Here is a 14578-nt window from a genome sequence, read left to right on the forward strand (position 1 = left end):
ACTTACTGACAGTCTGTGCTGACCACCAACATCGAGAAGACTCTCCTTCGAGTTTTCCGAGTAGTAGTAAGTCGCGATTCTCATTCTTTTTACTAACGAAGGGCTCGAGAGTTCGGGCTCCCGGATTTTCGACTCCTCGATCGACGGCCCTCCCTGTCCAGCTCATCCGTTCTCTCGGAGCACGGCGATGGCATATTGAGCAGTGTACATTTGTATTTACAGACTCACGGTTCCAGTCTCTGTCCGAGTGGGAAAATGTAAAATTTGAGCCCGCTCTTGGGCCAAGCTCTCCGGGAACTGGTGGAGACCGAGGGTCGCGACTCAGTTCAGCCGCGACTCGTTCCGTCTCACTCACATTTGGAACCTACTAGTTTCCTCCTAGATGCTCCGCGACGAGAGCCATCTGGACGGATATTTATGTACAACAAACTATTAACAGTATGTACTAAGATTGTATCTGGGAGGCTGCTGACAGCTTTGGGCACTGCTGGGGCTTCCTTCAGACGTGGCCGACGAGTTCGACGAGTTTGTCGGTGAATCCAACGGGTTTATGCGAGTGACGACCTTTTCACCGTCGAGTACCGCAATCACCTGATTGTCCTGATGTCTGTCCTGCTCTTCTATTTTGGCAGACACCTGCAGAGCCTGTGTCAGAGCTACTTCGTAAAGCTGTTGCGGTGTAAAAAGTTGCCCATTCACTTGCACGACGGGAGTCGAGGCGGCGATTTGCTTCGCTCTACGTGCCGTAGCTGCTCGTTCGGCGGGGGACATCCGCGACAGAGTCGCGTCCAGCTGATTGCTCATCGTGCTGTATTTGTTGATCAGAGGTCTCTGCTCGTAGCATCCGGTGGCGTCTTGAAGGATCTCGGCGGTGTTGCCGTAGAGGATGTTGGGCGTCGAGTCGGCGGGCGCGGGCGGCGGAACCATCGAGCCGACGTCGATCGATTCGTAGATGTGGTCCGCAAAGGCCGAGTAGACGCTCGACGCCTCCGAATAGGGCCCGCCCGGTGACGGTCGGGCACCTCTCCACTGAACCCACTGTCCTTGGGGCTGGCCCAGTTTCCCGCTTCCCTGTACGAGGTTGTGCTGCGACTTGCTAAGAGAATTGGCCATTGCCATAGAACGTGCGCGGTCGCCCAACGTGGCTCCGTTGACTGTTCCGCTGATATTGATGGTCTGCGGAGTGAGGGCAAGAATCCCCCCCGAGTCCGGCCCCGCTCCCCCCATAGATGGGCGAACAGGTATGGTAAACTTGCCCTGAGTTACCAACGTGTGTTGTTGCTGAGACTGGAACGGGCCGAGACATTGAGCGGTAAGCCCTGAGACTGCCTTGTGATCCGTATTCCATGAAGGATGGGGCTGAAATTTCAAGTTCGCGGTCGTCAGTTCGATGACTCTGATAGATTCGGCTCGATATTGGAAAGTATTCCCAGACGAGATGGAGCGAGTTCACGGAAAGAGGGAGGGGGGAAGGAAAAAAACGAAGAGTTCCTTGCGCCATCCGAGCTTCCTCGGCACTAAAGATAATTGGATCGAGAGGATGGGAGAAAGGATGATGATTTAAACGAATCAACAGAAGCCAAGAAGCAGAGCTCATATTCGGAGAACTCGAGCCGGGACGATAGCTAAACAAGTCATCATCTCGTTGTCTGAATGCATAACTGGGAAACTCGATTAGCTCACTACTCTAAACTAGCGTAGGGCCCTCCACCGAACCGACACCCAAACAAAACGGATGCAAAGATTTCTAGGCGTTGCTCAATGTGCTCCCGGGTCGGTCGCTCATGAATTCTACAAATAGGGTTAGCCGCGCTCACAATTGACAATGACTCCAGAGGCAAGGCCTCCTAGGCGTCATAATCAGATCCGCGCCGCAGTCCGAACTCCCAGTCTCATTACTGTCAGCCGCCTTCTCTTTCGCTATAGCCGCCGCCTTCGCCGTCGTTTTCGTCGTCGTCATAATCATCATTCTACTCCCTGTCTCTCGACAGCTCATCTCGATCATGGATGACCGTTGTTGTCATTGTCGGTACATTTTGATTAATGCTCGTGTTATAGTTAATACTGGTCTGCTGGGATTATTCGGTGGCCGGAGCAACGGCTGAGGCAAATGCCGTAATGACTCTAATGTGATCATGGGCCCTTCTCGAGAGCGGACATCTGAGCTGCCCTAGGGCCAACGATGACTCATTTTGTTTGCATATGAGCATCGAGGTGACGAACTTGAAGAGCAGGCTTCAAGAGGCTGTGTGAGAGGGCACACATCTCCACTCCTTGTCGCTATTCTCCCCGTCGGTCGCCTTACAGACCCTCATCTCGCTTCTCTTTGCCTTATTCCTTCACCTTGGTCTTTAGACAACAGCAACAACAATACCGACGACGGCGACGACAACGACAACGTGGGCGAAGCCCGACAAGAAGAAAAACAGCGGGGTCGAGAGCATATGTGGGATCGGAAGCAGACACGCGGGGTCGGATTTGAATTTCAAATTCATCAATTCAGACGTCTGACCCTAAGAGAGGATTGATCCCCTCATCAAGTTATCATCAAAAGTCCCGTTCGTGATAGGGACGACCTCTGCGAGATAGCGGCTCGGGGTCAAGCATGTTGAGCATATGGATTCGAATCGCTGGCGATAAGAATCGAGTACCAGATGATGTCGATTATTGCGAGATTGAACGATTCCGCGCGGCAGACGGAACGAAGAGCTCCCTCGATAGAGCCGCAAACCGCGGTCAGACGTCTGCTGTATTATTAGGCGTTAGAAACGTTCGCTCGCTCGCCCGCCCGCCGAGATATCGAGCTCTCCAACCCAAAATATTAGTCCGACGTCCGACACCCTTGTTTAGTTTCTGTCCGCAACAGCTCCCGTTGTTAGTTTGTGATTTTTTTTTTGCATCCAAAAGTGTTTGGGTATTTCGGCTGGTACCTGACGCTTGCTGATTCTGCAACACGACATTTCTGCCCGTTGTCGATGATGAGCCAAGCTGTGCAGCTTGGCCCACCTGTACGGGCTGCAAGGGATGGTGGTGCATCGACATGGGCTGCAGGGGTGTCTGCGCATAGTGGGACTGGGGAATGGGTAGGGTCGGAATACGCACATGAAGAGGGGCGCCGTTGACATTGTTTACGCTGACATCGATAGCGAGTTGGTTTCTTCCTCCGAAGAGGCACCTCTTCATGCAGGCGGGGATCCACCGCGAGTTCTGCAGCGAGTGCCCGTAGCGGTCCTGGAACTGAAAGAGAACGAGAACGATGAGCATTTTTCGCGATCACCTCGCTTGCCGTCTCCAGCGCCCGAGCCGCGAGGTAAGATGGCTCGACCAGCGTCGCGGGACCCTCCTATCGGTTAGAGGAAGTTTTTAGACGGTCTATTAGGACTTTGCCGATGAATAATTTTGAAAACTCGTCCAGTCGGTCCGTGGAAGAATAATTCCTGATGCATGTCTGAATCCTTGATTGCGGGTGGTTCGCTCGAGCGCTGTCTGGCTGGTCGGACGGTCGGTCGGCCGGCGGGTTTAACGGACGTTTGCCTGCTCGCTCGGTTGGCTGGTTCACTCACTTATCAAACGCCTAATGGGGCTTAAAGCGTGCCAGCCAAAATCGATTTTCTATTAAGAAAACGTCGCTGTCGTTAGCACGATGCCGTCGACATAACCGCTGCCGCCACAACAACGCGACGCCATCCCAGCCAAGAAAGCATCTCCATCGCCCTGGGCTCTTCCGCAGAATTTTTCGATGATTCCGCTTCGTGACTTGAGTATCATTTCTCGTTGAATCTCTCTCGTTAAAGAAGCCCGCCGTGTGAGCGGGCGGCAAGCGAGCGAGACAGCAGAGTTTCGCGTCGAGCTACATACTCTGGTGAACAATGCAGAGCCCGGGGATTTCCCGACTCGACCAGATAATCATCATAATGATAACCATCGTCCACCAACAGGGAAGGAACAACGATAGTGGCGCATTGATCGAACTTACCGCTTCGTTCTTCCAACAGGTGAAAATGAGTAGGAACACGCCAAGGACCGAGTTGAATGTAGCGAAAATGACCGCCCACGCCAAGTTGAACTTGGCCACGTAGACGACGGCAGAAGCCCAGGTGAACGTCATGAAGACGAGCAGGAAGGTCACCCAGTACATATAGGTTTTGACCGTGTTCACCTTGTCCTCCTCTTTACCCTTGACAGTGGTCGCCAAACCCCCCTGGTTACAGATGATACAAACACCGATGCACACAAATACGACACATCCCTGAAATTCAATAAATTCCGTCAGTGAGAAGGGACGTTCTCCGTGCCTGGCACGGTGTGCCTCGCTGGCGAGGACTAGCGGAGTTTTCCAAGCAGAAAATCTTCTCGGAGTTCGATTCGAGAGCTCTCTTTTATCTCGCGGGGATACTCACAAAAATAATTCCAACCATCGGAGCAATAAAGCTGAAGATGAAAAAGTTGTCGGAGCGCAGCCAACAGTACTTTGGTGTGCCGAAACTCGACGGATCGATGAGAAGCGACACTCCGGTGACGATTGCGGGTGCGATGTACGAAAGAGACGCGTAACATCTTAGTTTTGATTTATGAATTTCCATCGGTTCCACGAGGCTGCTGTAGAGGTGGAAGCCTTCGAAGAAGGTCCAACCCAATGCGACGAGAAGGAAATACTGGAGGAGCGCCGCCACGGCGCTGCACGTGACGCCGAGATGCGTCTGATTGATTCCGACGACGAACACGAACTCGGCAATCATCAGATTCACCGCCAAGTTCCGATGAATCCACAGCTGATCGTTCTTGTGCAACTTCAAGAGGAACAGGAGCAGCGCGGCGATGCAGCAGAATCCCAAAGCCACGCAGCAGCCGACTGTGACCACGAGACGCTGATCGAAGGGTTTTCGACGATCGACTTGCGATGGATTTTCCATCATAATCGCGAAGCTCCCGAGATGATCACAGGCGCACACGGTGCTCGAACGGTTCGATGCTGAGACCCAGCAGCCTTCAGGGGACCAGGCACTGGAGGCCATGAAAAGAAGAACAACTTATATGAGACCTCGCGGCTTTTTCGCTGATTGGCTCGCAGAAAATCGGCTCCGAGAGAGGGGTGTTGCGTAAGTGTCTTCGCGACTCGAAAATCCCTGAAACCCGAGAACTAAACGGCACCCCGCGTTCCTTGTTTATCTGTTCAACGAATGGCCGGCTTAAGCAGCCGTTGGGGAAGACTGACTGAGCAAGCAATTAGACTGGGTAAACATCCTGAATTTAGAAGCATCCAGTGAGTCATGACGACATCTGACGACGAGACTCGGGCTGAGATCACGACGGAAGAGAGGGGCCACCGCAGGCCACGGGGCATTGGTGTGAAGCTTCGTGCGAACGGGAACGTCGACTGATTTGAGACTCGACACCGACCAGTTTCGAGAGGGTTAATGAGATCTAATCTGGGCTGGCTGGTTGGTTTTTCTCTCGCTTTCAGAGACGTTTTTAGTCCGTGTGGGATGACGTCCTCTTTTGAGAAGCTCATAATTAGCTCCCGGAGCCATGCTCGATATCGTCGGCAAACTTCCGGAAGATCGTCTGACCGAACATCGAATGGATCACGACAACGACCCCATAATTATCCTTCTCCTCTTGCCCTGCCTCCCCCCTCTGCCCCAATTATTATTTCCCTCTCCTTTATTGTTCGATTCTCTTGAATTCTGTGCAGCGTTCCTCACCTTGACTCGATATTCCAGTAGACGCACTGGGGCTCCGAGACGATTTCCTCCTGAAGATGCTTCAGCGTGACCTGGATGGGCTGAGCCAGACGTTCCGAGCTCTCCTTCCCCACGCTGACGGAAACGACTCTGGAGTTGATGAATCCGGACGCCAACCGCTCGTCGAACGCCGACCGCGGGAAGTGGTTCTCGGGTTCGGGGACCAAGTAGATGTCCAGATTGTTGTAAACGATGAATATCAGTTTTCGGAACGTTCCTTGTTTGAAGAACTGCTGAATGGCCTCGACGGGAACGTTAACCGAATCCTGCATCGACGACCAGTTCTGGTCCTGCTCCCGCTCGTTAATCGACGGGAAATGTATGACCATACTGCGCCAGGAATCGACACCTCGTACCGACATCACTGCAAAGACATCGGGGGAAAATGTTAGACGTGGTCCTCCGACTCGTAGAGAGCGCTTGCCATCAGTTGTGGTTGTACGCCTCTCTCAATCTAATTGGTACTTCAGTCGATGCGCTCGTGTTCCTCGTTTCCGATTCCCCTGATAATGATGAAGCCGCCCCCCACCCTCTTCTGCCCGTTTTCCCCGTCGGCGGAGACGTCACGATGCGCACGACGCGATCGAGTGCGGATCGAGCCAGTTCTGCTTGAACTCGAAAGATCCACCGAGCTCTTCTCCAACTTGTCGTTGCGAGCTAGTCAATTGCCATTCATCTATGCAGCGTCCAAAGTGGCCCAATTACGGACCGCGTGCGTGACAAGCACGCATCTTCGAAGCGGGCACGCTGACCGACTGGCGGACAAGAAGGCTGTAGTTGCGGGCTTGCCGCTGCGGGTGGGTAGTTTCGGAAAAGGAATGCCCGAGGAATGAGAGCTCCTCCTCTAGTTGGCTATGCAGGACGACAACCTGATAGTGGTGCACCACTGCACCCGCTAGTTGTACACCTGTCCCTCGTTTACTTGCTATTTTCACCTCCGACCAGACCCTCACTCATGACCCTCAGAGCCCGTCAACGAGCGATAAGCTTCTCTGCACCTCGCGTTCCGACACCGTGCGGACGTCCCATCGTTTCCAGGGCATCGATTCACCGCACTGATGGACGCGACGGTTTTAATGACGATCCCCACCTCGGTAAACAACAGGTTCGACTCGCTGCCCACGAGGATGAGCCACCACACCCAAAACTTCCGTTAGCGGAGCCACTCGAGTCTCCACCTCTCACATTCCGATTTTTTTCAGCAACTGGAACCTGGGAATGAATTCCGACGGAGAGCGGTGTCCGACCATTACCTGTCCGCTCTCGACGGATGGATCAAGCGAATAGGCTCGAATTAGAAATACTGCATGGCCACGAGCGGCGACCGCCGCAACATTGACCACGGGAACGACAACCCTGACTCCGAAAGGAGGAGCTCCGGAAGATGATGCGAGAGTGACCGAGAGAGTGGGAAGGGAGACTCCTCGACGGAGACTCCTCGACAAAGACCCCTTGACTCATCCATCTCGCGTCCTTCTGTTTTCAACTAGAGATGGAGAACACAAAAGCCGTTTCTCGAATTTCAACTCTAGAGACGCGGGGCATCAAATCCGATTAGACGGCCGGAGTCCCCACCATCACCACCGGCCACCAAGAGCTCCTGATGGTGCTTGTAGGAGTGAACGAAGATAGTCGAAGGGATGGCCGACAAGAGAGAGATGAACTCCCTTCATAAAAAATACCGGACCCCGGCTTGAAGCCAGAGAGAGTCAGACGGTACTAGGGACGTTTACTGCTGCTTTCGTCCCGAAGAAATCCTACTCACAGTAACAAACGAGCGGCGAGCGAATGGGTGAGTCCTCCCACAGAAATCGGAGGGCGGGGGATTGTCTCGGGCCGCTAATTAATTTATTTTTCCATTTTCAACTTCGCCTCGTCCTCATTGAGGGTATCTTTCGTCCCTGTCATCCAACGAGTCAATTTGTATCAATAGAAGCAAGCAAATAGAACCGGCCGGTCGAGTATTCGGCAAACGACTCCAACTTGACGAGGCCCGGATCCCGCAGAGGACTTACGCGAGCCTCGGCGGCTCCACGTGTGCAACGTTCAGCGCTCGTTGCGTGCGAGACGCTTAGACGTCAAGTACGACAGCCTCAGTTGAAGACCCCCCCCCTTCCGGGACGGTCCACGCGAGGCAATGGACCTCTCGAGGAGGGTCGCCCGCCTGCTTGCGAATACAGGTTCCGACTCGCGCTCGAATGAATTTCCGGCTCCCGAGTCGATCAGAGATTTACTCGTCCTGGCAAAAGTAGGCGTTTGCAGCTCAGGATGATCCCGTTTCTAAGGTCCCGATCATCGGAGTGTCTGGAGCCATCTCGCTCTGGTCCCGGCTCGGTAAGACGGAGTAGATAGAGAAATCTAGGAGGGAAATGAAGAGGCCTGCGACCGCGAGGAATACTCACAGACGTTGTTCTTGACAACGGGATAGTTGTTCTCCTGTTTGAATGTGTTCGAAAGCAGGCCGGCGTTCTCCTCGAGTGCCGTCATCAGACGTGTCAGGATCTGCTTCTGATCGGTCGTACTCAGATCACTCCAGGCCTCCTGGTTCTTCACTTCGAGCAGGTTTGAGACGGTGCCCACGAAATCCTGGAATAGAGAAGAAAATGGATAAGATCGACTGCGGAAACCTCCGCCTTATCGATTGACTCGATAAGAACGGGGAGGGGGGAAGCTAAGAGTTTTTGTCATCGTTCGCTAACGACTTATTTATGGCTGTCCTGTGACTATTTTGTGGGTTTCAGCGCTTTGGCCCACGCATAACTTTTTGGTGGCCTTCACACACCCCCAGAGAGGATGAACGCAGGGTCAAGGACTGTCGACGGACACGACGGATCTCTCGACGTGCTCGTCCCACAGTTAGCATATCGGCTATGTCATCTTTCGCGCTTGCATGCCGCCGCCTGTGCTTTGCTACGTGCCCCGCTAACTGCTCCACGGAACAGGAAGGAGCCCAGGAACCCGCCCACTTGCTGTGAGTGTCCGACATTGTAGAACATCCGTTCCATTTGCACACGTCTGCCGTTCCATTCCCCGAGCGACCGGCAGCGCATGAGAGGTTTTTCCTTATAAAGCGTGCGAATCACTCGGGGCGAACAGACACAAAGACACTCGGGGCGAACGGATCTGATCTAGTGCTTTCTAATTGAGTGGCGTCTTCCGTGGGCGGCTCGGAGGACCTGGGAGGAACGGCCCGCCAGGATTCGAACGCCCACGCGCCCTCCCATCCGACCATTCCCCCGATAGGAGAAGCTTGGGGAGTTGGCAAAACCAAACGCAATGTAGCACCATCTCTGAGCTGTTCATTTCGCTGTGCGTCGGAAAGCGCGAGCGGGACGCCCCGCGGTATATTGAAACAATGCCTTATTGGCTGGGTTTGAGCCGCAGTGGGCGGTGGATTTGGCAACCGACGACACGGAGTCGCAGAAACGCGCCCAGTTCATTTTATTGTTGGAAGCCCAAGACGACCGGGGATGGGGGGCTAATATGGCCCGAACGGCCGACATTCTCCGACCCCCTTCCTCAAACACAACCAACCGTCCGCCTAACATCGTTGTTGGTCCCGCGGGGGCTGTGTCCATCTACCGAATCCGCATACGCTGCTTCTGCAACTATGTACTCCTACCAACACGGCTAACTGCCGCAGCCGTACAGAACGGGGAGGAAGCGACAAGCGACCGGAAATTTGTCCGAAAGGGTCAACTGCCTCTTCTTGCCAGGCAGCGGAGCAAAACTGTAAGCATGTACTTCCGAGCTCGGAGTAGAAATAATTTTTACGTTCGTTAAGCACACAGCGAAGACTCGATCTGAGCGAGACCAAGCGTTGCAAGGAACAAGTTCTGGGTGGGTGTGGGTCCTGATGGGGATAGGAAACGGGCAGAGGCATCCCACCGGAGGGATAATCACCGTTGTCGGTTCGCTCGCCGGATAGGGAACCGCAATATTAAGAGAATGCCGATTCATCGCCGTGTGCCGTGAAGTCTTGGCTGACTGAGTGGAGGGTCGCTCGGTGTGTCAGTCGGTCGGACCGGCATCTTTCCTGTTTTTCCCGCTGTTTTTGTTTGCGAATCGGGTTTTTAGGTGCTGTCGGTGGCGATGAGACTCTCATGATATCTCAGTGGGGTCGTGCTATCGTTCATCGTTCCCGTCATGAGGGAACACAATCACTTTGGCAAGAAGTGTAACCCGTTTAGGTCAAGGAAAAATGCAAAAACCACATGAGACAATCTCGCAGCACATTAAGAGGAATCTCGATCAGATCCTATCCTGATCGTTCCTCCACGCCCCCTCCCCCTTCCTCCTTGTTTCTTGTTAGGACATCAAGTTGTTTCTCTGCTGAACATTGGATTCTCCTCATAGCTGAGCGTGGGGATCGCCGATTATTATTAGTGCTCAACACCGAGAAAAGCTCAACGGCGTAGGGTTTGGGCGGGAGGATCGAGCAGCACTGAGTAAGCGAATGCACAGAGAAGTTGAGTTGAGCCGTAAAAGGAACCTCTCTGTCGGTGAGCATGATGCCTCCAGTGCGGTAATATCCGCTGCTCTTAATTGCGTTTTCTATTACTGCTGATGCTTCTCTCCACCTCTGTCGCCGTCATTGACGCGGACGCCCTGCCACTAGTCTACGTGGATGCGAGGTTCACTGAGTGCACGACCTCGTCTGCCTCGAACCGTTTACTCTCTCAGTCAGCTTATATCACCTAACAAACGATGACGAACGTACTTTAGCGCCGCTTACTGAGTCTACGCACAAATGGGAGCTATAGGCTCGCTCATAATTACGCCAAGTTTTTGATTCATGCTCCAGCCGGAGCATCGGAGCGTAAAGCTCGCTCGGCGACCAAATTTTTTTACTGCCGTTCCTCTCTCGCTGAACTATTACCTGACCAGGTTGAGGGAGGGGGTTCGTTTGCGATCCGCGATAGAAAAAAAAGCAGTTGTGTCACAGGCGTCCGAGTGCGCTCCCTCCGCCATCATTTACTTGGCAGCCAGCGGAGATTGCCGTGACGAACTCGAATGGTCAACGTCTGGCAGCGAATCCACGGGTGTGCTCGGGAGGCTCGGGATCGGTGTACTACATCGCACGCCGCATATTGATTGCTAAACCAAAATCGAATTATCACGCTCGATGCATAACCATCCCGATCGCTGTGATGAGGTCACGGCGCGCGGAGAGAGATTGACGAGCTCCGGTGTGACGAAAGAAGCCCGCGCCCGCGCGCCAGAGCAGCCTCCTTGCATCACACATTTGGCCCACATGTTCTTCATCTACTCTCTAAGAGCACCTCTCGTTTTTCCCCTGGAAGCTGTAACCGGCATTGGTAGTGAAATGGAGACAAGCGTTCTCTACAAAATGTAGAGCGATAATTTCTCATGACGAAGCCACGCATGGGCGGACAAGCCAAAGACGGGCAAGCACAGACATGAGGACAGACAGAAAAGCTGCGCCCGTGGAGAAGGAAAATTTTATACACGCGAGGGTTTATGGGTCCGGCAGCTCGTGCTGCGAACATTAATATAACTCTACGTACATATGCTACCGCTGCCATCGCAACTTGACTCGTCGTGAATCCCGGTGATGAAGGGGGAAATGGGGTTGGGGGAACACCCTCTCTTCCTTGGCCCACGCGGACCGGCGAAAATCGAGAAGACGAAAGATGCCCCCAGGAATTCTTGAACTCGTCATTTTCCGTCGAGGATACGTCTCGGCTTCCGCTGGCTCATCTGTTCCCTTGTCGAGGGCAATTCGTAGTTCTCCCATTCGCTATCTTCCCGGCGAAAAAATCAAATCTGCGAGACAGCCAGAACGTAGCTGTATAGTGCGTTGCAGATTAAAGGGATCGAACTCGAACGTTGACTCGCGCTCCGTCCCCATTTGGAGAGTGGCCAGAGCGAAGGGAGTCAAAGCGAAATGGAGCGGAGCACCGAGAAACGACAGCGTCTGACTGCGTTTGAAAGACTTCAGTAAGCACCCTCTGGACTTTGGTGGGCGCGTTAGAGAGACCCACTGGTTTGTAAGCGGCTTGACTGGTAGTGTGCACGTGTGTTACACTTTCAATTAACCCTAAAAGCCCCTTAACGACATATCCTCCACGGCAGCCGCCGCGGCGGCGTCGTCGGCAACCATAGACGGGAGACGTCGGAGCGTCCCCTAGAATTGCGCGTGCTCCATCACGCCGCCCGCTCAGTATCGATTTGCCTAACCGGGGAATACTATGGCTTCAAAGCTCCCATTGGAACCTGCCATGCGCGTAACTCAGGCATCCCGTCTCTCAAGACCGTCCACGCGTCAACCAGCTCCACAATGAAATCCGGCATCTATGTTTGTTCCTCTGCGTACAACTCCGTGCTTATTCGCTGGATTGTCGTTGTCGTCGACGTCGAAAGTTGCGAGACGCCTGAGAGGATTCAGCACCTCCGTCTAATAATCTATGGTAATTCCTCGAGTGTCCCTTCAGCCTCCCATTATGAGCCGGATTCTATAATCTGACTAAAAGTTTTTCGTAGTAACGGGCTTAGCTGACATTTAGCAGACGGTCGCCATTTGCGACGGAGGAACCCACGACAGACGGCAGTCGAATCGACGGCCGGACAACCCAAGCGCTGTTCATACAACAATACACGTACAGCTGTTCTCAATGGATCCAGCGATGTTGACATTCGCCCTCAACAATTAATGAATGCCAGAGCTACCGCTCGACTGGATCCAGCCTTCGTGGCAGAAAAACTCGGATTCAGAAGCAGGAGCACTCCTCATAGAGCGAAGGAACGAAAATATAAACCTAAGGGGGGTGCGGTTCCCAAGCGAAAGCTGGCGCCCGGGACGGAAAGGGTTCGGAACGGAAGAGGTTCGACACTCGCGCGTAGAGAGCCCACGCGTGGGTCCGAGGCGTGTTCGGCACAGAGCTGTGCGCCGCGACCCGAGATCGCCGGCGATCGCCGCCGCCGAGCTCTGGACTCCGCCGCCGCCGCCGAGCTCTGAGCACGGCGTCCTGCGGCGGAACGGCGCGCCGTCATGATCCCCATGGTAAATCGTCAAGAGCCCTTTTGAAAGATTTCGGAAGACTTTCGGAGTGAATCGAGGGAATACAGAAGGAAGTGTTCATCAAAGTCAAAGAAAGAGAAACTGGGCCAAGCTCGATGCGCTCGCTCGATGATAATAGAATCGAATCGTAGACGACACCTTATATCATCCGAGAATCGAGACGATTCATTAGTTTTTCTGTCGACTCCTCGCCGCACATCAAGAGACGAAATAGGAATGACCAGCCTGCCGTCTTGTCTTTTCATACACGATAATCGAGAGTTCTTGCAAAATAAGTGACTTAAGAACAAATGAACCTAACTTGAGCTCGCACTTCGATTCCTACTTTCGCCATCCCGAAGCTTACTCCCTCTTTGGTGCCCTAGCTCACTCCTTGGGACCTAATTTCCCCATGGAGCTCGCTTCGGGTGAGAGAGAACCGCGGCGCGCCGTGAGTCTCAACTCCGCTGAAAAACGCCGCGGCGCCCGCCGCCGCCGCCTCTTTTTTCGCCTGTCGCCGCCGCCGCGAAAAATCAGATGGCGCACGGTACTGGTTCGGCATAATCAAGGCTCCAAGAAGTATCTTGTGACGCTTGAGAATATTTTTGCCTCGTGTTGCTTTGCCGAGGTCTCGACAGAGACCGTGAGCCACCTTCCCCTTCATGAGCTCGGCTTCTTTACCATTCCGTAAGGAAAGAGGACTCTGCGAGAATGGCGCCGCCTTGGGCGACGGGTGATTCCGCGGAGGAAGACGGCCGACTGAAGGAATCGCAGATGGACGAGCTGATAATCCGAGCGTCCATCCGGGCACTCAGTCGCGGCCCGTGATTCAGCGCTTTGTCCCTTGATATAACCAACAATTATTTATGTTCTCTCTACTATTACCCCGGAACGGTGATATCCGCGGGCTGACATGTGTCCTCAGGGAAAGGAGCACTCGCGACTGCGTCCCACACGAGTTCAATATGCTACAGCCATAGGTATGTCGTACAGTTGTATCTGCAGGACATCGACAACAACGACAGCAACATCGGCCAATGCGGCGGCGACGGACAAGACACGTGACTGTGTTATTTCGGGATTTCAGCACCTTTCGTGTATCGTATCATCCATCGTCGCAAACCAGGCGACCGCCTGTGCAGCCTCCACCTTCGATTCTCGGAGCGAGCGACGACCAGACGAAAATCCTCATCATCACCTACACCAGCGTTGGGAACTGTACCGAACCCAGAAAGTCAAATAGGGGGTAGTAGAACATCCATGCACTAACACAACAACAAAAATTCTCGTCGGGAGCTGCCTGCGACAATCCATTCGCTCGTTTATTTACTCGGTCACTCGTTGGCTTCCTTTGTTCGACTGAGTTTTGAGACCGAGCATTCGTTGTTCATCCATTGTTTGGATCCCTGTTGCCGAATTGAATTCCTCTCTTGATCCTTCGGATCTCAGAACGCAGCTCTTTGAGAGGGAGAAAAAAACAGAGGGGTATGATTCTATGAGTGGGAGAACGAGCGGCCAGAGGCCAGCATTACGACCCAGCAGCAACATGGGACTTTCTCGAATCGTTTCGTAGTTTCCCCGAAGAATCTGCAGGTCCTGCACGTCACCAAGGTCGAGTGTCTGGTCTAGACCGAAAAATTGTCCGGAATTCCTCTCTCGACCGGCGGCGAAGGTACAGCGTCTAGGACAGGCGGAGGTCGCGCCGCCGCCCCGATACGAGCTCCTTTCTCATCCATTCGTTGGAGCAACAGAAATTTATTCTAGACCTGCTCCCTGGAACGACGATGCTGTATGCAAGGAACCGCAATATCTC

At 53.6% G+C, this 14578-nt stretch overlaps 1 protein-coding gene across 1 annotated transcript in view; it reads right to left on the reverse strand.

Moving 5' to 3' along the window:
- Window positions 1-432: 432 nt before the first annotated feature.
- The window catches only part of LOC108863684 (latrophilin Cirl), a 51184-nt gene continuing 37038 nt past the window's right edge, over window positions 433-14578 (reverse strand). The window contains exons 9-14 of the mRNA XM_029110511.1: window positions 8147-8330; window positions 5706-6108; window positions 4401-5004; window positions 3977-4249; window positions 3103-3237; window positions 433-1359 (exon numbers count right to left, since the gene is read on the reverse strand). Coding sequence (XP_028966344.1) covers window positions 433-1359; window positions 3103-3237; window positions 3977-4249; window positions 4401-5004; window positions 5706-6108; window positions 8147-8330 — 2526 coding nt within the window. The remainder of the gene's footprint in view (window positions 1360-3102; window positions 3238-3976; window positions 4250-4400; window positions 5005-5705; window positions 6109-8146; window positions 8331-14578) is intronic.

This window comes from Galendromus occidentalis, unplaced genomic scaffold (genome assembly GCF_000255335.2).
Source record: "Galendromus occidentalis unplaced genomic scaffold, Mocc_1.1 scf7180000076600, whole genome shotgun sequence".
Classification (NCBI taxonomy): domain Eukaryota; kingdom Metazoa; phylum Arthropoda; class Arachnida; order Mesostigmata; family Phytoseiidae; genus Galendromus; species Galendromus occidentalis.